We start from the raw sequence: 23,172 nt of genomic DNA on the forward strand, positions 1-23,172 counted from the left end.
TAGTGAGGGGATAGAGGAATAGAGGGTATGGGATAGAGGGGATAGAGGAGGAATAGAGGGATAGAGGGAGGATAGAGGGATAGAGGGAGGATAGAGGATAGAGGGAGGAATAGAGGGATAGAGGGAGATCGATGATAGAGAGGGATAGAGAGGGAGATAGTGAGGGATAGAGGAGGATAGAGGGAGGAATAGAGGGATAGAGGGAGATCGATGATAGAGGGAGGATAGAGAGAGATAGAGGGGGATAGAGGGAGATCGATGAGATAGAGGGAGGGATAGAGAGAGGGATAGAGGGGGGATAGAGGGAGATCGATGAATAGAGGGAGGGATAGAGAGAGGGATAGAGGGGGGATAGAGGGAGATCGATGAATAGAGGGAGGGATAGAGGGAGATCGATGAATAGAGGGAGGGATAGAGAGAGGGATAGAGGGAGGTTAGAGGGAGATCGATGAATAGAGGGAGGGATAGAGAGGGATAGAGAGAGGGATAGAGGAGATCGATGAATAGAGGAGGGATAGAGAGAGGGATAGAGAGAGGGATAGAGGGAGATCGATGAATAGAGGAGGGATAGAGAGAGGGATAGAGAGAGGGATAGAGGGAGATCGATGAATAGAGGGAGGGATAGAGAGAGGGATAGAGGGAGGGATAGAGGGAGATCGATGAATAGAGGAGGGATAGAGAGAGGGATAGAGAGAGGGATAGAGAGAGGGATAGAGGGAGATCGATGAATAGAGGGAGGGATAGAGAGAGGGATAGAGGGAGGGATAGAGGGAGATCGATGAATAGAGGGAGGGATAGAGAGAGGGATAGAGGGAGGGATAGAGGGAGGGATAGAGGGATAGAGGGAGATCGATGAATAGAGGGATAGAGGGAGATAGGGGGGAATAGAGGGATATCGATGAATAGAGGGAGGGATAGGGGGAATAGAGGGAGGATAGAGGGAGATAGGGGGGAATAGAGGGAGGGATAGAGGGAGATAGGGGGGAATAGAGGGAGGGATAGAGGGAGATAGGGGGGAATAGAGGGAGGGATAGAGAGAGGGAATGTGGGGAGATAAAGAGAAAGAGGAGAGATGGGGAAAGATAGGGAGGTGATATCAGGGATAGAGGGGAGATTGGTTAATTTGTGACTCATCTGTCACAAACAGGAGAAATCTCTTTAAAATCTAGTGTTAATTGCTATTAACTTCTAAGTAAGATCAGCTGTTTACGTTCAATTTTAAACTTTACATTTTTAAGTTTCTGCAGGCTTAAGCAGAGACAAACAAACAAGCAAGCTCCCCTACTGGAGAGCTGCTGTTGTTAGTTAATTGGTTAACTAACTTTCTCGGGGTGGCAGGCAGTGACTAGTGGGGTACCGCAGGGATCAGTGCTTGGGCCCCAGCTATTCACAATATAGATCAATGATTTGGATGAGGGAACCAAATGTAATATTTCCAAGTTTGCTGATGACACAAAACTAGGTGGGATCATGAGTTGTGAGGAGGATGCAAAGAGACTTCAAGGTGATTTAGACAAGTTGAGCAAGTGGGCAAATACATGGCAGATGCAGTATAATGTGGATAAATGTGAAGTTATCCACTTCGGAAGGAAAACAGAAAGACAGAGTATTATTTAAATGGTGATAGATTGGGAAATGTTGATATACAAAGGGACCTGGGTGTCCTTGTACACCAGTCACTGAAAGCAAACATTCAGGTGCAGCAAGCAGTTAGGAAGGCAAATGGTATGTTGGCCTTCGTTGCAAGAGGATTTGAGTCTAGGAGCAAGGATGTCTTACTGCAGTTATATAGGGCCTTGGTGAGACCACACCTGGAGTATTGTGTGTAGTTTTAGTCTCCTTACCTAAGAAAGGATATACTTGGCATCGAGGGAGTGCAGCGAAGGTTCACCAGATTGATCCCTGGGATGGCAGGACTGTCGTATGAGGAGAGATTGGGTCGACTCGGCCTGTATTCACTCGAGTTTAGAATGAGAGGGGATCTCATTGAAATGTATAAAATTCTGACAGGGCTGGACAGACTGGATGCAGGGAGGATGTTTCCCCTGGCTGAGGGGGGTCACAGTCTCAGGATACGGGGTAGGACATTTAGGACCGAGATGAGGAGAAATTTCTTCACTCAGAGGGTGGTGAACCTGTGGAATTCTCTACCACAGAAGGCTGTGGAGGCCAAGTCACTGAATATGTTTAAGAAGGAGCCAGATAGATTTCTAGACACAAAAGGCATCAAGGGGTATGGGGAGAGAGCGGGAATATGGTACTGAGATAGAGGATCAGCCATGATCATATTGAATGGTGCAGCAGGCTCGAAGAGCCGAATGGCCTACTCCTCCTATTTTCTATGTTTTCTAAATAGAGGGGAGATGGGGGATAGAGGAATGAGGGGAGAGCGGGAGGGGGATAGATGGGTAGTGGGGGATGGGGAGATATAGAGGATAGGAGGGGGATAAAGGGATATCGGGAAATAGAGGGGGAAGATATGGGGGATAGAGGGTGAGGGGAGGGGGATAGAGGGTGAGGGGAGGAGGTATAGAGGGAGATATAGGGAATAGAGAATGAGGGGAGAGCAGGAGGGGGATAGATGGGTAGTGGGGATGGGGAGATATCGAGGATAGGAGGGGGATAAAGGGATATCGGGGGATAGAGGGTGAGGGAGGAGGGATAGAGGGTGAAGGAGGAGGGATAGAGCGAGATATAGGGAATAGAGGGTGAGGGAAGGCGGTCAGAGGAGGCGGATATAGAGGAAAGGGGGTGAGGTGAGGGAATATAAGGGGGGAGGGGATAAAGGGGATGGGGGAGTGGGATAAAGGGTGTGGGGAGAGAGATAGTGGTGGATGGGTATAGAGGGGGCGGGTTGAGGGGAGGGGGATAGGTGTCTGGGACAGGAGAGGAGACAGAGGGTGAGGGGAGGGGGACAGGGGTCTAGGGACAGAGGATGGACCATTAGACCATCAGTGATAGGAGCAGGAGTAGGCCATTCGGCCCCTCGAGCCTGCTCCGCCATTTAATGAGATCATGGCTGATCTGATTTTTAGCTCAACTCCACTTTCCCGCACTTTCCCATATCCTTTGACTCTCTTGCTGATCAAAAATGTGTCTAACTCAGCCTTGAATGTATTCAATGACTCAGCCTCCACAGCTTTTTGGGGTAAAGAATTCCAAAGATTCACGACCCTCTGGGAGAAGAAATTCCTCCTCATTTCCGTCTTAAACGGGCGACCCCTTATTCTGAGACTATGCCCCCTAGTTTTAGATTCCCCCATGAGGGGTAACATCCTCTCAGCATCTACCCTATCAAGTCCCCTCAGAATCTTGTATGTTTTAATAAGATCTCCTCTCATTCTTCTAAACTCCAATGAGTATAGACCCAACCTGTTCAATCTTTCCTCATAAGACAACCCTTCCATACCCGGAATCAACCTAGTGAACCTTCTCTGAACTGCCTCCAATGCAAGTGGGACGGGGGTCGGTCCTGGGTCAGGGCTCTGGGGACAGGAGAGTGGCACAGTGAGGCCGGGGTCTGTGTCTGGGGAGAGGGGTCTGGGGTCAGGAGCTCTGCCCGCCCCATCAGGTCCGGGGCATCAAACGCTGGCTCCAGGGATTGGGTTTGACACCTGTCAGAATGGGGACCGGACGGGCTGGGAGTTCCTGCGGTTTATGCCAAGCTCCTACGGGGCTGCAGCTACTCTGCAAGACCGGTGCCACCAACCAGCATATCTGGGGCAGTCAAGGGTAGGACGGTGCCCAGGATTGTGTCTTCACACAGTGAGAAATGGATAGGGATGGTGTGATACATGGAGTTAAACCCATCAATGTGTCAGAGAGCGATGTTCACATTGACATTTCAGAGTCAGCCAGATTGTTCACTTCCAGCTGTTATTTACCGTGACAGCTGAATCCTCATCAATGTGTGAGTAGTTTACCAAGAAATGTGATGGTTGGGTCAGGATTGGCTGTATTTGATTCCCTCCTAGTCTTCATAGAATGTTACAGCACAGGACGAGGCCATTTGAAAGAGCTGTCCAGTTTGTCCCTCTTCTCTGCTCTTTCCCCATCGTCTTGCGTATTTAAACTATTCATTGGACAACCATATTTTGGACACTTTAATAGAATTATATATTTATTCAAAAACTATCTTTTGGAATGAAAGTTGTGCAAGATGAGAGTTCCAGGCTGCTGCTGTGTGTAATTTGACAATATTCAGCGTGACAGTTCTACACTGTTGCTGGATTTGGGGTTGTGCTTTGAAGCAGCTCTCAGTTGGCGATCTCAGGTCACCCAGCGCAATTACTGTTTTCCTATTATAAATTGATATGTGACTGGGGCAAGTGACGTCCTGCAAACTCTTGTTATTCCGAGGTGTTGTCTCCCTTGTTGTTGTGGTTGAGCTGGAAGTTCAAAATCCCGTGACATTGTTTGAAGATCCAGGAATGTTCCTGATATCCTGACCAACATTCCTGCCTCAAGCACAGTCACCAAAAACAAACAGGTTAACCAGCCTGTCAGCTGTGGCTGGTGAGGAATGGCCACATAACAATAACTACACTTCAAAACTAATCATGGTTTGAAGTGTTTGGAGATGTTTCTAAGTGATCAATCACCTTTTGGAGAGGTTTTGAATATGTTGTGTGATGGAGTGTACGTGCACTCCCGCAGTCAGAGGGCATGTGGACCATAGGGAGTGGATGGTGTCAGCTCTCCGTGTCCCTGATTGAAGAAACAAGGGGGTTTATATAAAGCAAAGAGTTTAGACGAGGGGAGACTGGCAGGCGAGACAGACATGGGTTCTCCGATTGCTGATAAGTTTGAAGTTGTTGATTTCACTCGGGAAGTGTATTGAAGTTAGTGTATTTTGTTCAATGAATCTAATCAGGAAGCACTTTTTCACACATAGGGAAGTGGAAATCTGGAATTCTCTCCCCAAAAGGCAGTGGATGCTGGGTCAATTGCAGCTTTTAAGACTGAGATCGACAGATTTTTGTTGGGTAAGTGTATCAAGGGATATGGATGATGTGGAGATGCCGGTGATGGACTGGGGTTGACAATTGTAAACAATTTTACAACACCAAGTTATAGTCCAACGATTTTATTTGAAATTTACAAGCTGTCAGGAACTCCTCGAAGCCTACGCATTTATAAATCACAGAACAATACATGGTGATTACAGATAGTGTTTGCAACTGCCCGTTGCCAAGGCAATCACCGTGTTCAGACAGAGAGGTGTTACCTGCAGAACCCCCGAATATACAGTCAACAAAAAAAACCAAACAAACAGAAAAAAAACAGAGAGAGGCAGAAACATCCGGAAGGCAGAGAAAGCCAGCAAATGACCCGTTATATTAAAAACAGATAGCTTTTGTTCGCTGGTGGGCTTACGTGTAGCGTGACATGAACCCAAGATCCCGGTTGAGGCCGTCCTCATGGGTGCGGAACTTGGCTATCAATTTCTGCTCGACGATTTTGCGTTGTCGTATGTCTCGAAGGCCGCCGTGGAGTACGCTTACCCGAAGGTCGGTGGCTGAATGTCCCTGACTGCTGAAGTGTTCCCCGACTGGGAGGGAACCCTCCTGTCTGGCGATTGTTGCGCGGTGTCCGTTCATCCGTTGTCGCAGCGTCTGCATGGTCTCGCCAATGTACCATGCTCTGGGGCATCCTTTCCTGCAACGTATGAGGTAGACAACGTTGGCCGAGTCACAGGAGTATGAACCATGCACCTGGTGGGTGGTGTCCTCTCGTGTGATGGTGGTATCTGTGTCGATGATCTGGCATGTCTTGCAGAGGTTGCCGTGGCAGGGTTGTGTGGCGTCGTGGACGCTGTTCTCCTGAAAGCTGGGTAATTTGCTGCGAACGATGGTCTGTTTGAGGTTGGGTGGCTGTTTAAAGGCGAGTAGTGGAGGTGTGGGGATGGCCTTAGCGAGGTGTTTGTCCTCATTGATGACATGTTGAAGGCTGCGGAGAACATGGCGTAGTTTCTCCGCTCCGGGGAAGTACTGGACGACGAAGGCTACTCTGTTGGTTGCGTCCCGTGTTAGTCTTCTGAGGAGGTCTATGCGATTTTTCGCTGTGGCCCGTCGGAACTGTTGATCGATGAGTCGAGCGTCATATCCCGTTCTTACTAGGGCGTCTTTCAGCGTCTGTAGGTGTCCATCGCGTTCCTCCTCGTCTGAGCAGACCCTGGGTATTCGCAGGGCCTGTCCATAGGGGATGGCCTCTTTGACGTAAAGCTCACCATGGACTACTCCTCAGAATCAGTTTCTTTCTTGGACACACGAATCTCCATCAAAGACGAGCACCTCAGCACCTCACTCTACCGCAAGCCCACGGACAACCTCACGATGCTCCACTTTTCCAGCTTCCACCCTAACCACGTCAAAGAGGCCATCCCCTATGGACAGGCCCTGCGAATACCCAGGGTCTGCTCAGACGAGGAGGAACGCGATGGACACCTACAGACGCTGAAAGACGCCCTCGTAAGAACGGGATATGACGCTCAACTCATCGATCGACAGTTCCGACGGGCCACAGTGAAAAATCGCGTAGACCTCCTCAGAAGACTAACACGGGACGCAACCAACAGAGTACCCTTCGTCGTCCAGTACTTCCCCGGAGCGGAGAAACTACGCCATGTTCTCCGCAGCCTTCAACATGTCATCAATGACGACGAACACCTCGCTATGGCCATCCCCACACCTCCACTACTCGCCTTCAAACAGCCACCCAACCTCAAACAGACCATCGTTCGCAGCAAATTACCTAGCTTTCAGGAGAACAGCGTCCACGACACCACACAACCCTGCCACGGTAACCTCTGCAAGACATGCCAGATCATCGACACGGATACCACCATCACACGAGAGGACACCACCCACCAGGTGCATGGTTCATACTCCTGTGACTCGGCCAACGTTGTCTACCTCATACGTTGCAGGAAAGGATGCCCCAGAGCATGGTACATTGGCGAGACCATGCAGACGCTGCGACAACGGATGAACGGACACCGCGCAACAATTGCCAGACAGGAGGGTTCCCTCCCAGTCGGGGAACACTTCAGCAGTCAGGGATATTCAGCCACCGACCTTCGGGTAAGCGTACTCCAAGGCGGCCTTCGAGACACACGACAACGCAAAATCGTCGAGCAGAAATTGATAGCCAAGTTCCGCACCCATGAGGACGGCCTCAACCGGGATCTTGGGTTCATGTCACGCTACACGTAAGCCCACCAGCGAACAAAAGCTATCTGTTTTTAATATAACGGGTCATTTGCTGGCTTTCTCTGCCTTCCGGATGTTTCTGCCTCTCTCTCTCTGTGTTTTTTTTTCTGTTTGTTTGTTTTTTTTGTTGACTGTATATTCGGGGGTTCTGCAGGTAACACCTCTCTGTCTGAACACGGTGATTGCCTTGGCAACGGGCAGTTGCAAACACTATCTGTAATCACCATGTATTGTTCTGCGATTTATAAATGCGTCGGCTTCGAGGAGTTCCTGACATTTACCTGAGGAAGGGGGAAGCCTCCGAAAGCTTGTAAATTTCAAATAAAATCGTTGGACTATAACTTGGTGTTTTAAAATTGTTTACAAGAGAAATGGAGTTTGAGGTACAGATCAGCTCGAGTTAGCAACTCTGGTGGTTTGATCAGGTGACGCATTGGCCGCAGTTTGCCGATGTTATTACATTGACCGTTGAAAGGTTGGGTCCCTACAGTCGAGCATCTTTGCTCACGGTCTCACTCCAGCAGCTGTTGTGCAAGAAGTTGGTGGGTGAACAAAGTACACAGGCACAAACTACAGATGTGAACTGTGAGTGCAAAGTGTGAATTCTGCTTTTCTCTGGGGTTGCTCGCAGCAGTGTGATCCTGTCCATCACCTCACGTCCACACATACACATTCCAGCACAGATTCCCCCTCCCCCGGCACAGGGATTCCCCCTCCCCCTCCCCGGCACAGGGATTCCCCCTCCCCCACCCCGGCACAGGGATTCCCCCTCCCCCACCCCGGCACAGGGATTCCCCCTCCCCCTCCCCCACCCCGGCACAGGGATTCCCCCTCCCCCTCCCCCACCCCGGCACAGGGATTCCCCCTCCCCCACCCCGGCACAGGGATTCCCCCTCCCCCTCCCCCACCCCGGCACAGGGAGTCCCCCTCCCCCTCCCCCACCCCGGCACAGGGAGTCCCCCTCCCCCTCCCCCACCCCGGCACAGGGATTCCCCCTCCCCGGCACAGGGATTCCCCCTCCCCCACCCCGGCACAGGGAGTCCCCCTCCCCCTCCCCGGCACAGGGATTGCCCCTCCCCCTCCACCCTCCCCGGCACAGGGAGTCCCCCTCCCCCACCCCGGCACAGGGAGTCCCCCTCCCCCACCCCGGCACAGGGATTGCCCCTCCCCCTCCACCCTCCCCGGCACAGGGATTCCCCCTCCCCCCTCCCCGGCACAGGGATTTCCCCCCCCCTCACCCGGCACAGGGATTCCTCCTACACCCCCTCCCCCGGCACAGGGATTCCCCCTCCCCCTCCCCCCGACACAGGGATTCCCCCCTTCCCCCCGGCACAGGGATTCCCCCTCCCCCACCCCGGCACAGGGATTGCCCCTCCCCCTCCACCCTCCCCGGCACAGGGATTCCCCCTCCCCCCTCCCCGGCACAGGGATTTCCCCCCCCCTCACCCGGCACAGGGATTCCTCCTACACCCCCTCCCCCGGCACAGGGATTCCCCCTCCCCCTCCCCCGACACAGGGATTCCCCCCTTCCCCCCGGCACAGGGATTCCCCCTCCCCCTCCCCGGCACAGGGATTCCCCCTCCCCGCACAGGGAGTCCCCCTCCCCCTCACAGGGATTCCCCCTCCCCCTCCCCCACCCCGGCACAGGGATTGCCCCTCCCCCTCCACCCTTCCTGGCACAGGGATTCCCCCTCCCCCTCCCCCCTCCCCGGCACAGGGATTCTCTCCCCCCCCCCCCCGGCACAGGGATTCCCCCTACACCCTCCCCCTCCTCCTCCTCCTCCCCTCCCTTCCCCCGGCACAGAGATTCCCCCTACACCCTCCCCCCTCCTCCTCCTCCCCCCTCCCCCATCACAGGGATTCCCCCTACACCCTCCCCCACCCCCTCCCCGGCACAGGGACTCCCCCTCCCCTGGCCAATTGTGAAACCCTAACTCATCATAGACCATAACTCTGATTCTCCAAGCTGTCGATTTCACTCAGGACGAACGGGACTTGGTGTGAGTTAAGATACGGGCAGCAGTGTTTCAAATGAGCTCAAGTTTCTGGATGGGAGTCCGGCCAGGAGAGCACTGGAATAGCATTGGAGCATGGGACAGAGCAGGGATTCGATTGCACTGACCACACCAGGACCAGCTTACAATCCCGTCCCCCACACTTGGACTGGAATAACAACGACTGATACTTAGCACTTTCTGTCTGTCGACGTTGGTGCTAATTAATATGGGGAATGAAACCTGGAAACTCCTGCTCTGAATGGCTCAGTTACTCACTGGGCACAATCACTAAGTTATTCATTAATAAACTTGTTTAGCTCCCCAAGAAATAAAGCAAGACTTGCATTTATATGGAGTCTTTCATGACTTCAGGATGCCCCAAAGAGCTTTACAGCCAATGAAGTACTTTCGAAGTGTAGTCACTGTTGTAATGTGGGAAATGCAGCAGCCAATTTGTACACAGCAAGATCCCACAAACAGCAATGTGATAATGACCAGATCATCTGTTTTAATGATGTTGGTTGAGGGATAAATATTGGCCAGAACACCAGGGAGAACTCCCCTGCTCTTCTTCAACTGGTGCCATGGGATCTTTTATATCCACCCGAGAGGGCAGACAGGGCCTCGGTTTAACGTCTCATCCCAAAAGACAGCACCTCCAACAGTGCAGCACTTCCTCAGTACTGAGGGAGAGGGACCAACCCAAACAACTTGAACTCACTGGTGCTTTCATATATAATTCCAAGAATATCTCCAACCCACCAGAAGGTATAAATCATTTTAACAAAGAAAACTTGACATTTACAATTTATAAACACAAGATTCAGTAAAAACTGGTGTACAAATCTGATATTTGATGTGCGAGTCTTGGTGTAACTCAGTGACAGGTATACAGTGTTATTTTACTCCAATGTGATTAATACACGTGTTTTAGAAAGTTTTAAAATTATTTTTTAAACCAGTTCCTTTGCTCCCTTTTGGTCTCCCTAAGGCTGTGAGTTCCGCTGGGTACAATGCTGCGAGCAACAGACACCCTTTGGCACCTCATCTATCTCTGTGTGTCAGTCAAATCAAGGAGCGGCAGTAGGATTTTTTTAAAAATTCGTTCATGGGATGTGGGCGTCGCTGGCGAGGCCGGCATTTATTGCCCATCCCTAATTGCCCTTGAGAAGGTGGTGGTGAGCCGCCTTCTTGAACCGTTGCAGTCCGTGTGGTGAAGGTTCTCCCACAGTGCTGTTAGGTAGGGAGTTCCAGGATCTTGACCAGCGACGATGAATGAACGATGTTCAGATCAGAGTGGCCCTGACACTAAACCAATGCTGAACTCTCCTGATACCCACACTTACATCCTTCCTCGGTATGGGTCACTGGATAGCAGTGAGGAGCAGGAACCCTGGCTGGATTCTCTCTCCCTGGTCCATCGGCTGACTGTAAACAGCCCTACCACTGTCGTGGCTGACATCAGCTAACTCAGCGCTGATTAATATATATTTGAAGACAGGATTGTGGCTTGCCTGCCAGTTCGTACTGTGAGTTAACACACAACAGCTGTTAAGGAAGTAAGTGTTTGTCTAACATGTTTATATCAGGCCTTGTCACCAACTCCCCCTCCTAGGGCATCTTAGTCTTGTTTCTGTTACTCCAGACAGGCTTAGATTTAGCAATGAAACTCCTTCTGGCAGAGGATGTTTGAGATAGGACAGAGTGTTAACCCTCACTGCAGCTGGCATCACCTCTCTGCACTGGGCTCGTTTTCGAAATGAGAATGTTGTAAATGATACACCGACTAAATGATCAGTTTGTCACTTCCTGTTGGGCAAACAGGCACCAGAATTGACCGCAGCATTGGTCATCAGTGACTACAATTGTCTCATTGCCACTGGGTCAGAGAGTGACCGATCCTGGCAGGTGGGGGGACGGGTGGAGCTCAGGAGGAAAGAAAACTGATTTCGAAAATAAACTTACCATCATTCTGGCCTTGATAAGCTTAACTTGCATTAAAAGCAGACAGACACTCGAAACAAAAGTGATGATAAATCAGCTGTTTGAAGTTTCAGTCTCCCCAGTGAGGAGGAGATTACTGTCTGATTCTGTTATCTTCATGCATCTTATTACAAGTCACACTTGAACGGCCCGCAGGCAGGAATGGAAACCAGGTGCAGTACAGGAGTCACTCTCCTTTAAGAGTTAGAGAACAAGAGTGAATCCAGTTTTTTGCATGATCCACATGCTGATTCCAATATTTACAGTGATGTGTCCCACAAAACAGGGCATATTCATATGGAGACAGTTCTTTGCTGAGGAAATGTATTTCTGTTAACATTTCATTGCACCGAGGACTTCATTTCCCATTCCTGTTTAAAAAAAAAAGAACTGTATCATTAAGGGCAGCAGCCGTACCAGGGCTGAGTGTGTCTTGTGTTCAATTCTGGGCACCACACTTTAGGAACAATGTCAAGGCCTTCGAGAGAATGCAGAGGAGATTTACTAGAATGGTACCAGGGATGAGGGACTTCAGAGTAAATAAAGAGAAATTGTTTCCAGTGGCAGAAGGGTCAGTAACCAGAGGACACAGATTTAAGGTAATCGACAAAAGAGCCAGAGGCAACATGAGGAAAAACCTTTTTTTTTATGCAGCGAGTTGTGATGATCTGGAATGCGCTGCCTGAAAGGGCGGTGGAAGCAGATTCAATAGTAACTTTCAAAAGGGAATTGGATAAATATTTGAAGGGGAAAAACTTACAGGGCTATGAGGGAAAGAGCAAGGGTGTGGGACTAATTGGATAGCTCTTTCAAAGAGCCGGCAATTGCACCCTGGGCCGAATGGCCACCTGTGCTGTATTGTTCTGCGATACTCTACTAGCCAGACTGACTGAGAAGAAATGTAGATAGATACGGAACACAGGATGTTATCAAACCCACCAACAAGAAATACCTTGTGTCATCAACAGTTGATAACTTTCCTCTATCCTGAATTGAGAAAGCTGGGTGAAGGGCCGAGGTGTACAGTGCGGGATATCAGCAAGGTTGAAAACAGAGACCCCACTAGCAAGATCCCACAAACAGCATTGTGATAATGATCAGATAATCTGTTATAGGATGTTGATTGAGGGATAAATATTGGCCTCAACAACAGGGGGAACTCCCCTGCTCTTCTTCAATTAGTGCCATGGGATCTTTTACATCCACCTGAAAGGGCAAACGGGGCTTTGGTTTAACGTCTCATCCAAAAGACGGCACCTCTGACAGTGAAGCACTCTCTCAGTACTGTACTAGGAGTGTCAGCCTGGATAATGTCAATTAGTCTCTGGAGTGGGACTGTGAACCCATAACCTTCTGACTCAGAGGCGAGAGTGATACCCACTGAGCCATGGCTGATACTCTTGAGGGATGCGACAAACCACCTGTTTATCAAAATTCCTTCACAAATCACACAAAAGACTACGAAAGGGAGTGTGGGACACAATTCTGTTCTGATCCAGTCTACACCTGAAACATTAACTCTGTTTCTCTCTCCACAGATGCTGTCTGACCTGCTGAGTGTTTCCAGCATTTTCTGTTGTGATTCTGTGTTGAAACTGCCCTGAGCATCTCTGAGGAGCTGATTAGCTAACAAAAGCTTTAAAAAGGTTGGTGATGCCTACCTTAGTTTTCTGAAGCACTCTGCCCTTTTCAACCACGATAACTGACGGTGTCCTTTTGAGGCTGCTTTTGGCCGAGGCAGTGCGTCTTAGAACGGGGCTCACAATTGGAACCTGTCAATTGAATTGGAAAGAATGAATCCCTTCGATTTGTCTGCAGGTTGTAGAAGGTCAATTTGAGTTGAGCAGATTGGCAGCAACTGAGAGCTTGGGGCCTATTAGACCCTGAAATGATCAGGTGCAATCAAATGTGGTTCTGAATTTGGCCCATTGAATTTGAAAGGACAGGTGAAAACGGATATTGGAAAGAAAAAACAAAAACTACTTTCTAAGAAAAGTTTCCAGTTATCTTTGTCCCAATCAGCGATCCATTCTTTGAGATCTGAGAAGTGAAGTTCAGACCTGAAATGAAGGCACACTGGAGCATATTGTTGGCACATGGGATAATGAAGATGTCAAACCAAATCCAGGCAATTGATCAGATGGACATCCCAAAAAACGGACACCATCAAAAAAGAGACATTCATTGACAGTCCCAAATAATTTACATTGGACAATATAAAAGCTGCACCTTGAAACCACAAACACTCGCAAATTACGAACTACGGCCAGCCTTCAATGCACCAAGTCCATTCACAACTTGAAACACGGGACATGCAGGTCAGCGTGAGGCAGCAACGGGTGGAAAAAACGTTTTTTGGAGAATGGGGAGTTCTTTACTCAGCGTCCATAGCAGCAAACACAGAGCTCTGTCCCGAGGATCGAGCGTTTACACGGCTCTGTCCCGAGGATCGAGTGTTCACACGGCTCTGTCCCCGGGGATAGAGTGTTTACACGGCCCTGTCCCCGGGGATCGAGCGTTTACACGGCTCTGTCCCCGGGGATCGAGTGTTTACACGGCTCTGTCCCCGGGGATCGAGCGTTTACACGGCTCTGTCCCCGGGGATCGAGCGTTTACACGGCCCTGTCCCCGGGGATCGAGCGTTTACACGGCCCTGTCCCCGGGGATCGAGTGTTCACACGGCTCTGTCCCCGAGGATCGAGGGTTTACACGGCCCTGTCCCGGGATCGAGCGTTTACACGGCCCTGTCCCCGAGGATCGAGTGTTTACACGGCTCTGTCCCCGGGGATCGAGCGTTTACACAGCCCTGTCCCCGGGGATCGAGTGTTTACACGGCCCTGTCCCCGGGGATCGAGTGTTTACACGGCCCTGTCCCCGGGGATCGAGTGTTTACACGGCTCTGTCCCCGGGATCGAGCTTTTACACGGCTCTGTCCCCGGGATCCAGTGTTTACACGGCTCTGTCACCGGGATCGAGCGTTTACACGGCCCTGTCCCCGGGGATCGAGTGTTTACACGGCCCTGTCCCCGGGATCGAGCGTTTACACGGCCCTGTCCCCGGGGATCGAGTGTTTACACGGCCCTGTCCCCGGGGATCGAGCGTTTACACGGCTCTGTCCCCGGGATCGAGCGTTTACACGGCTCTGTCCCCGGGGATCGAGCGTTTACACGGCCCTGTCCCTGGGATCGAGTGTTTACACGGCCCTGTCCCCGGGGATCGAGCGTTTACACGGCCCTGTCCCCGGTATCGAGCGTTTACACGGCCCTGTCCTCGGGGATCGAGCGTTTACACGGCCCTGTCCCCGGGGATCGAGCGTTTACACGGCCCTGTCCCCGGGATCGAGCGTTTCCACGGCTCTGTCCCCGGGGATCGAGCGTTTACACGGCCCTGTCCCCGGTATCGAGTGTTTACACGGCCCTGTCCCCGGGGATCGAGCGTTTACACGGCGCTGTCCCCGGTATCGAGCGTTTACACGGCTCTGTCCCCGGGATCGAGCGTTTACACGGCCCTGTCCCCGGGGATCGAGCGTTTACATGGCCCTGTCCCCGGGGCTCCAGCGTTTAAACGGCCCTGTCCCCCGGGATCGAGTGTTTACACGGCCCTGTCCCCGGGGGATCGAGCGTTTACATGGCCCTGTCCCGGGGGATCGAGCGTTTTCACGGCTCTGTCCCCGGGATCGAGTGTTTGCACGGCCCTGTCCCGGGATCGAGCGTTTACACGGCCCTGTCCCGGGGGATCGAGCGTTTACACGGCCCTGTCCCCGGGATCGAGTGTTTGCACGGCCCTGTCCCCGGGGATCGAGCGTTTACACGGCCCTGTCCCCGGGGGATCGAGCGTTTACACGGCCCTGTCCCGGGGGATCGAGCGTTTACACGGCTCTGTCCCCGGGATCGAGTGTTTGCACGGCCCTGTCCCCGGGATCGAGCGTTTACACGGCCCTGTCCCGGGGGATCGAGTGTTTGCACGGCCCTGTCCCCGGGGATCGAGCGTTTACACGGCCCTGTCCCCGGGGATCGAGCGTTTACACGGCCCTGTCCCGGGATCGAGTGTTTACACGGCCCTGTCCCCGGGATCGAGCGTTTACACGGCCCTGTCCCCGGGGATCGAGCGTTTACACGGCCCTGTCCCGGGGGATCGAGCGTTTACACGGCCCTGTCCCCGGGATCGAGTGTTTGCACGGCCCTGTCCCCGGGGATCGAGCGTTTACACGGCCCTGTCCCCGGGGATCGAGCGTTTACACGGCCCTGTCCCCGGGATCGAGCGTTTACACGGCCCTGTCCCCGGGGATCGAACGTTTACACGGCCCTGTCCCCGGGATCGAGCGTTTACACGGCCCTGTCCCCGGGATCGAGCGTTTACACGGCCCTGTCCCCGGGGATCGAGCGTTTACACGGCCCTGTCGCCGGGGATCGAGCGTTTACACGGCCCTGTCCCCGGGGATCGAGCGTTTACACGGCCCTGTCCCCGGTGATCGAGCGTTTACACGGCCCTGTCCCCGGGGATCGAGCGTTTACACGGCCCTGTCCCCGGGGATCGAGCGTTTACACGGCCCTGTCCCCGGGGATCGAGCGTTTACACGGCCCTGTCCCGGGGATCGAGCGTTTACACGGCTCTGTCCCCGGGGATCGATTGTTTACACGGCCCTGTCCCCGGGGATCGAATGTTTACACGGCCCTGTCCCCGGGGATCGAGCGTTTACACGGCCCTGTCCCCGGGGATCGAGCGTTTACACGGCCCTGTCCTCGGGGATCGAGCGTTTACACGGCCCTGTCCCCGGGATCGAGTGTTTACACGGCCCTGTCCCCAGGGATCGAGCGTTTACACGGCCCTGTCCCCGGGGATCGAGCGTTTACACGGCCCTGTCCCCGGGGATCGAGCGTTTACACGGCCCTGTCCCGGGATCGAGCGTTTACACGGCTCTGTCCCCGGGATCGAGCGTTTACACGGCTCTGTCCCCGGGGATCGAGCGTTTACACGGCTCTGTCCCCGGGATCGAGCGTTTACACGGCTCTGTCCCCGGGGATCGAGCGTTTACACGGCCCTGTCCCCGGGGATCGAGAGTTTACACGGCCCTGTCCCCAGGATCCAGTGTTTACACGGCTCTGTCCCCGGGGATCGAGCGTTTACACGGCTCTGTCCCCGGGGATCGAGCGTTTACACGGCCCTGTCCCCGGGATCGAGCGTTTACACGGCCCTGTCCCCGGGGATCGAGCGTTTACACGGCCCTGTCCCCGGGGATCGAGCGTTTACACGGCCCTGTCCTCGGGGATCGAGCGTTTACACGGCCCTGTCCCCGGGGATCGAGCGTTTACACGGCCCTGTCCCCGGGATCGAGCGTTTACACGGCCCTGTCGCCGGGATCGAGCGTTTACACGGCCCTATCCCGGGATCGAGCGTTTACACGGCCCTGTCCCCGGGGATCGATCGTTTACACGGCCCTGTCCCCGGGGATCGAGCGTTTACACGGCCCTGTCCCCGGGGATCGAGTGTTTACACGGCCCTGTCCCCGGGATCCAGCGTTTACACGGCTCTGTCCCCGGGGATCGAGCGTTTACACGGCCCTGTCCCCGGGGATCGAGCGTTTACATGGCCCTGTCCCCGGGGATCGAATGTTTACACGGCCCTGTCCCCGGGGATCGAGCGTTTACACGGCTCTGTCCCCGGGATCGAGCGTTTGCACGGCCCTGTCCCCGGGATCGAGCGTTTACACGGCTCTGTCCCCGGGGATCGATTGTTTACACGGCCCTGTCCCCGGGGATCGAATGTTTACACGGCCCTGTCCCCGGGGATCGAGCGTTTACACGGCTCTGTCCCCGGGATCGAGTGTTTGCACGGCCCTGTCCCCGGGATCGAGCGTTTACACGGCCCTGTCCCGGGGGATCGAGCGTTTGCACGGCCCTGTCCCCGGGATCGAGCGTTTACACGGCCCTGTCCCGGGGGATCGAGCGTTTGCACGGCCCTGTCCCCGGGGATCGAGCGTTTACACGGCCCTGTCCCGGGATCGAGTGTTTACACGGCCCTGTCCCCGGGATCGAGCGTTTACACGGCCCTGTCCCCGGGGATCGAGCGTTTACACGGCCCTGTCCCGGGGGATCGAGCGTTTACACGGCCCTGTCCCCGGGATCGAGTGTTTGCACGGCCCTGTCCCCGGGGATCGAGCGTTTACACGGCCCTGTCCCCGGGGATCGAGCGTTTACACGGCCCTGTCCCCGGGATCGAGCGTTTACACGGCCCTGTCCCCGGGATCGAGCGTTTACACGGCCCTGTCGCCGGGGATCGAGCGTTTACACGGCCCTGTCCCCGGGGATCGAGCGTTTACACGGCCCTGTCCCCGGTGATCGAGCGTTTACACGGCCCTGTTCCCGGGGATCGAGCGTTTACACGGCCCTGTCCCCGGGGATCGAGCGTTTACACGGCCCTGTCCCGGGGATCGAGCGTTTACACGGCTCTGTCCCCGGGGATCGATTGTTTACATGGCCCTGTCCCCGGGGATCGAATGTTTACACGGCCCTGTCCCCGGGGATCGAGCGTTTACACGGCCCTGTCCCCGGGGATCGAGCGTTTACACGGCCCTGTCCTCGGGGATCGAGCGTTTACACGGCCCTGTCCCCGGGATCGAGTGTTTACACGGCCCTGTCCCCAGGGATCGAGCGTTTACACGGCCCTGTCCCCGGGGATCGAGCGTTTACACGGCCCTGTCCCCGGGGATCGAGCGTTTACACGGCCCTGTCCCGGGATCGAGCGTTTACACGGCTCTGTCCCCGGGGATCGAGCGTTTACACGGCCCTGTCCCCGGGATCGAGCGTTTACACGGCCCTGTCCCCGGGGATCGAGCGTTTACACGGCCCTGTCCTCGGGGATCGAGCGTTTACACGGCCCTGTCCCCGGGGATCGAGCGTTTACACGGCCCTGTCCCCGGGATCGAGCGTTTACACGGCCCTGTCCCCGGGATCGAGCGTTTACACGGCCCTATCCCGGGATCGAGCGTTTACACGGCCCTGTCCCCGGGGATCGAGCGTTTACACGGCCCTGTCCCCGGGATCGAGCGTTTACACGGCCCTGTCCCCGGGATCCAGCGTTTACACGGCTCTGTCCCCGGGGATCGAGCGTTTACACGGCCCTGTCCCCGGGGATCGAGCGTTTACACGGCCCTGTCCCCGGGATCGAGCGTTTACACGGCCCTGTCCCCGGGGATCGAGTGTTTACACGGCCCTGTCCTCGGGGATCGAGCGTTTACACGGCCCTGTCCCCGGGGATCGAGCGTTTACACGGCCCTGTCCCCGGGGATCGAGTGTTTACACGGCCCTGTCCCCGGGGATCGAGCGTTTACACGGCCCTGTCCCTGGGATCGAGCGTTTACACGGCCCTGTCCCGGGGGATCGAGCGTTTACACGGCCCTGTCCCCGGGGATCGAGTGTTTACACGGCCCTGTCCCCGGGGATCGAGCGTTTACACAGCCCTGTCCCCGGGGATCGAGTGTTTACACGGCCCTGTCCCCGGGGATCGAGTGTTTACACGGCCCTGTCCCGGGATCCAGTGTTTACACGGCTCTGTCCCGAGGACCGAGCGCTTTCTCTGCCGCTATGGATTCTTGATAAAGAACTCACCATTCCACAAATGTCGGGAACTGCATCGGGCAACACCACATCTCAGTCCATCAGTATGTCAGGTACTGATGAGCTGCTAACAGCCCCCTCACCATCCTCGAACACCTCAAATATTAGCAGGGGCTGCACACAGAGGGAGGGTGTTCCAGACAGGGGTTTGCAGGACATTAATTCCACCCCCCACCCCCCCCCCCATTTTGGCTGGGATCTCCCAGGCACTCCGGCCCTACAGCAGCCACCTGGCCCTGTGCAGGCTGCCAACGTTGCAGATCCCAGGATCAGGACAGCCCTCCCTCAAAGGAAAAGGACCCTGGGATGGCAACGAACTGGGAAACCCAACGACCAGAAAACGATCTGAAATCACATCCCACTGGCAGGGCTCCAGAATTCGGCATGATCACAGGTGAGGGTGAAAAACAGAGGGAACTCTGCAGGAGATAGAGCCAATCCCGGGATAATTGGCTCATCCAGTTTATTGTACACACAATAATCATTTTGAAAATAAGGACAGCAGCAAATAAAGGACACCTGATGCAAGTCCCTTAGGTGTCCCTCATTTACAGGTTTCACTGTAGTCCAAATCTGAATAGCTGGGAAAGGCCTCAAACATTCTAGGCTGTGAGTTGGAATTTTGGTGGAATTTTGTACTGGGACAGGAGCAGATTTTCCCGAAGACTGGGAAACGCTGTGTGTGATAGAAGGGTTGAGAGGGGAGAATTTGTCAAGTGGCAATGTTCCAAGCCAGAACATACCACAAATACCTCTTTTTTTTGAAAAGTCACAAAACATTGTGTAAATATGAATTTAATGACTGTTCTGACTCTCAGTTTGAGATACTTGGATTGGACTGAACTAACTGCACAAGGCAAAGCAAGGTCACACATTCCTGAAACTAATGAGGACAAGGTTTGGAATTCCTGCACCAACTGTCCCACCCTGACCGCTGTCCAGCCCATCACTTTAACCAGCTGCACTAACAGCTGACTGTTTGCAGCCGTGAGCTCACTTACACTGCTGGTCAAGCCCAGAGGTGGGCATGAAAATATTGCTACTGAACGATGATACCATCACGCAGCACTATTTACAGTTATCTACTTTCTTGCTTGCAAGCAATGTAATAGAGTCTCAGATGGAGTGTCCGAGTTTGAATCCCAGCCCTTACTGGTATCTGGACTTGGGAAAGCTAGAGTTGGCCTGGTCATTGAACGCTGTGTCAGCCCTGGCTCAGTGGGTAACACTCTCGCCTCTGAGTCAGAATGTTGTCGGTTCAAGTCCCACTCCAGAGACTTGAGCGCTAATTCCAGGCCAACACTCCCAGTTCAGTACTGAGGGAGTGCTGCATAAGAACATAAGAACATAAGAAATAGGAGCAGGAGTAGGCCAATCGGCCCCTCGAGCCTGCTCCGCCATTCAATAAGATCATGGCTGATCTGGTCCTAACCTCAAATCTAAAATCATGTCCAATTTCCTGCCCACTCCCCGTAACCCCTTATTCCCTTTACTTCTAGGAAACTGTCTATTTCTGTTTTAAATTTATTCAATGATGTAGCTTCCACAGCTTCCTGGGGCAGCAAATTCCACAGACCTACTACCCTCTGAGTGAAGAAGTTTCTCCTCATCTCAGTTTTGAAAGAGCAGCCCCTTATTCTAAGATTATGCCCCCTAGTTCTAGTTTCACCCATCCTTGGGAACATCCTTACCGCATCCACCCGATCAAGCCCCTTCACAATCTTATATGTTTCAATAAGATCGCCTCTCATTCTTCTGAACTCCAATGAGTAGAGTCCCAATCTACTCAACCTCTCCTCATATGTCCACCCCCTCATCCCCGGGATTAACCGAGTGAACCTGCTTTGTACTGCCTCGAGAGCAAGTATGTCTTTTCTTAAGTATGGGAGAGGTGCTGTCTTTCGGGTGAGACGTTAAACCAAGGCCCCGTCTGCCCTCTCGGGTGGAAGTAAAAGATCCCATGGCACTATTTTGAAGAGCAGGGGGAGTTCTCCCCAGTGTCCTGGCTGATATTTATCCCTCAACCAACATCTATAACAGATTTTCCGGTCATGTTATTTCATTACTGTTTGTGGGATCTTGCTATGTATAAATTGGCTGCCTCATTTCCTACATTACAATAGTGACTACACTTCAAAAGTACTTAATTGGCTGTAAAGCACTTTGGGACATCCTGAAAGGTGCTATAGGAATACAAGTCTTTTCCTTCTGTTGCTGCAGCAAGCAGTGATATTGGCAACTGGTCCGGCAGGCAGCATTGAAAGGGGGTTCGTTGGTTATTTCAGTGGGAGAGGAGGTCCCTCCCACACCTTTATAGTAACCGATACAAACCTCGGAGCTTGCAGTCTCGGAGTTTGAGGAAAAGAACGACAACGTTTGTCCACAGGATGCTCGTTTGAAGGTCTTGCTGAGGGAGAGCAGGTTCAGCTCGGAGCCTGACTTCACCCTCTCTTTAGCTCGGTACACAGCCTGTTCCAGGCGACGGATCTTCTCCTCCAAACGGGGCAATGTCTTTCTCTCTGCAGCCAGGGATAAACACAGCACAGGTTACAGGGATGGCCCAAGTGCACTCAGAGGGACGAGGAGACATACACACAAAGTTAACCAGCTCACTCGGCCTTGCCAAGAGCAGTCAATGCGAGAGGAGAGAAGCTAACACTAAATGGATCAACTATTTAAAAAGGAGCTGCATTAATCTCTACTGAGGAAAAAGATTAATCCTTTCCGGGAAAAGGAGATAGAAAATGTGCCGCCAGTTTAACCTGTTATGGGAGCAGTATCCTTAATGTGATGGGTTAAATGCAAATCACAAGACATGAAACTGCCTGCTGAAACTCAACCTCCAGGCCCAAACATTGGAATAGCCACAAGAGCAAGGTATCAGAAAGCTCTAAGGCAGCACAGGTCAGAGACTGGGATATTGCACTCCCAGCGAGGAGCCACACTGAGGGGAGCACAGGTCAGAGACTGGGATACTGCACTCCCAACAAGGAGCCACACTGAGGGGAGCCCAGGTCAGAGACTGGGATATTGCACTCCCAGCGAGGAGCAGCACTGAGGGGAGCACAGGTCAGAGATTGGGATACTGCACTCCCAACAAGGAGCCACACTGAGGGGAGCACAGGTCAGAGACTGGGATACTGCACTCCCAGCGAGGAGCCACACTGAGGGGAGCCCAGGTCAGAGACTGGGATATTGCACTCTCAGCGAGGAGCAGCACTGAGGGGAGCCCAGGTCAGAGACTGGGATACAGCACTCCCAGCGAGGAGCCACACTGAGGGGAGCACAGGTCAGAGACTGGGATATTGCACTCCCAGCGAGGAGCCACACTGAGGGGAGCACAGGTCAGAGACTGGGATACTGCACTCCCAGCGAGAAGCCACACTCAGGGGAGCACAGGTCAGAGACTGGGATACTGCACTCCCAGTGAGGAGCCACACTGAGGGGAGGACAGATCAGAGACTGGGATACTGCACTCCCAGCGAGGAGCCACACTGAGGGGAGCACAGGTCAGAGACTGGGATACTGCACTCCCAGCAAGAAGCCACACTGAGGGGAGGACAGATCAGAGACTGGGATACTGCACTCCCAGCGAGGAGCCACACTGAGGGGAGCCCAGGTCAGAGACTGGGATACAGCACTCCCAGCGAGGAGCCACACTGAGGGGAGCACAGGTCAGAGACTGGGATATTGCACTCCCAGCGAGGAGCCACACTGAGGGGAGGACAGATCAGAGACTGGGATACTGCACTCCCAGCGAGGAGCAGCACTGAGGGGAGCACAGATCAGAGACTGGGATACTGCACTCCCAGCGAGGAGCCACACTGAGGGGAGCCCAGGTCAGAGACTGGGATACTGCACTCCCAGCGAGGAGCCACACTGAGGGGAGCACAGGTCAGAGACTGGGATACAGCACTCCCAGCGAGGAGCAGCACTGAGGGGAGCACAGGTCAGAGACTGGGATACTGCACTCCCAGCGAGGAGCCACACTGAGGGGAGGACAGATCAGAGACTGGGATACTGCACTCCCAGCGAGGAGCCACACTGAGGGGAGCCCAGGTCAGAGACTGGGATACTGCACTCCCAGGGAGGAGCCACACTGAGGGGAGCACAGGTCAGAGACTGGGATACAGCACTCCCAGCGAGGAGCCACACTGAGGGGAGGACAGGTCAGAGACTGGGATACTGCACTCCCAGCGAGGAGCCACACTGAGGGGAGGACAGGTCAGAGACTGGGATATTGCACTCCCAGCGAGGAGCAGCACTGAGGGGAGCACAGATCAGAGACTGGGATATTGCACTCCCAGCGAGGAGCCACACTGAGGGGAGCCCAGGTCAGAGACTGGGATACTGCACTCCCAGCGA

The 23,172-nt window shown here is 53.8% G+C and overlaps 1 protein-coding gene across 2 annotated transcripts in view; it reads right to left on the reverse strand.

Moving 5' to 3' along the window:
- Window positions 1-9,972: 9,972 nt before the first annotated feature.
- si:dkey-220o5.5 (actin filament-associated protein 1-like 2) overlaps window positions 9,973-23,172 on the reverse strand; it is a 100,712-nt gene continuing 87,512 nt past the window's right edge. For both annotated transcript variants that reach the window (XM_068001397.1, XM_068001398.1), the window contains exons 15-17: window positions 21,139-21,326; window positions 12,853-12,963; window positions 9,973-11,562 (exon numbers count right to left, since the gene is read on the reverse strand). In XM_068001397.1, coding sequence (XP_067857498.1) covers window positions 11,533-11,562; window positions 12,853-12,963; window positions 21,139-21,326 — 329 coding nt within the window. In that variant the 3' untranslated portion in view covers window positions 9,973-11,532. The remainder of the gene's footprint in view (window positions 11,563-12,852; window positions 12,964-21,138; window positions 21,327-23,172) is intronic.

The sequence above is a fragment of the Heptranchias perlo genome, chromosome 20, assembly GCF_035084215.1.
Source record: "Heptranchias perlo isolate sHepPer1 chromosome 20, sHepPer1.hap1, whole genome shotgun sequence".
Classification (NCBI taxonomy): domain Eukaryota; kingdom Metazoa; phylum Chordata; class Chondrichthyes; order Hexanchiformes; family Hexanchidae; genus Heptranchias; species Heptranchias perlo.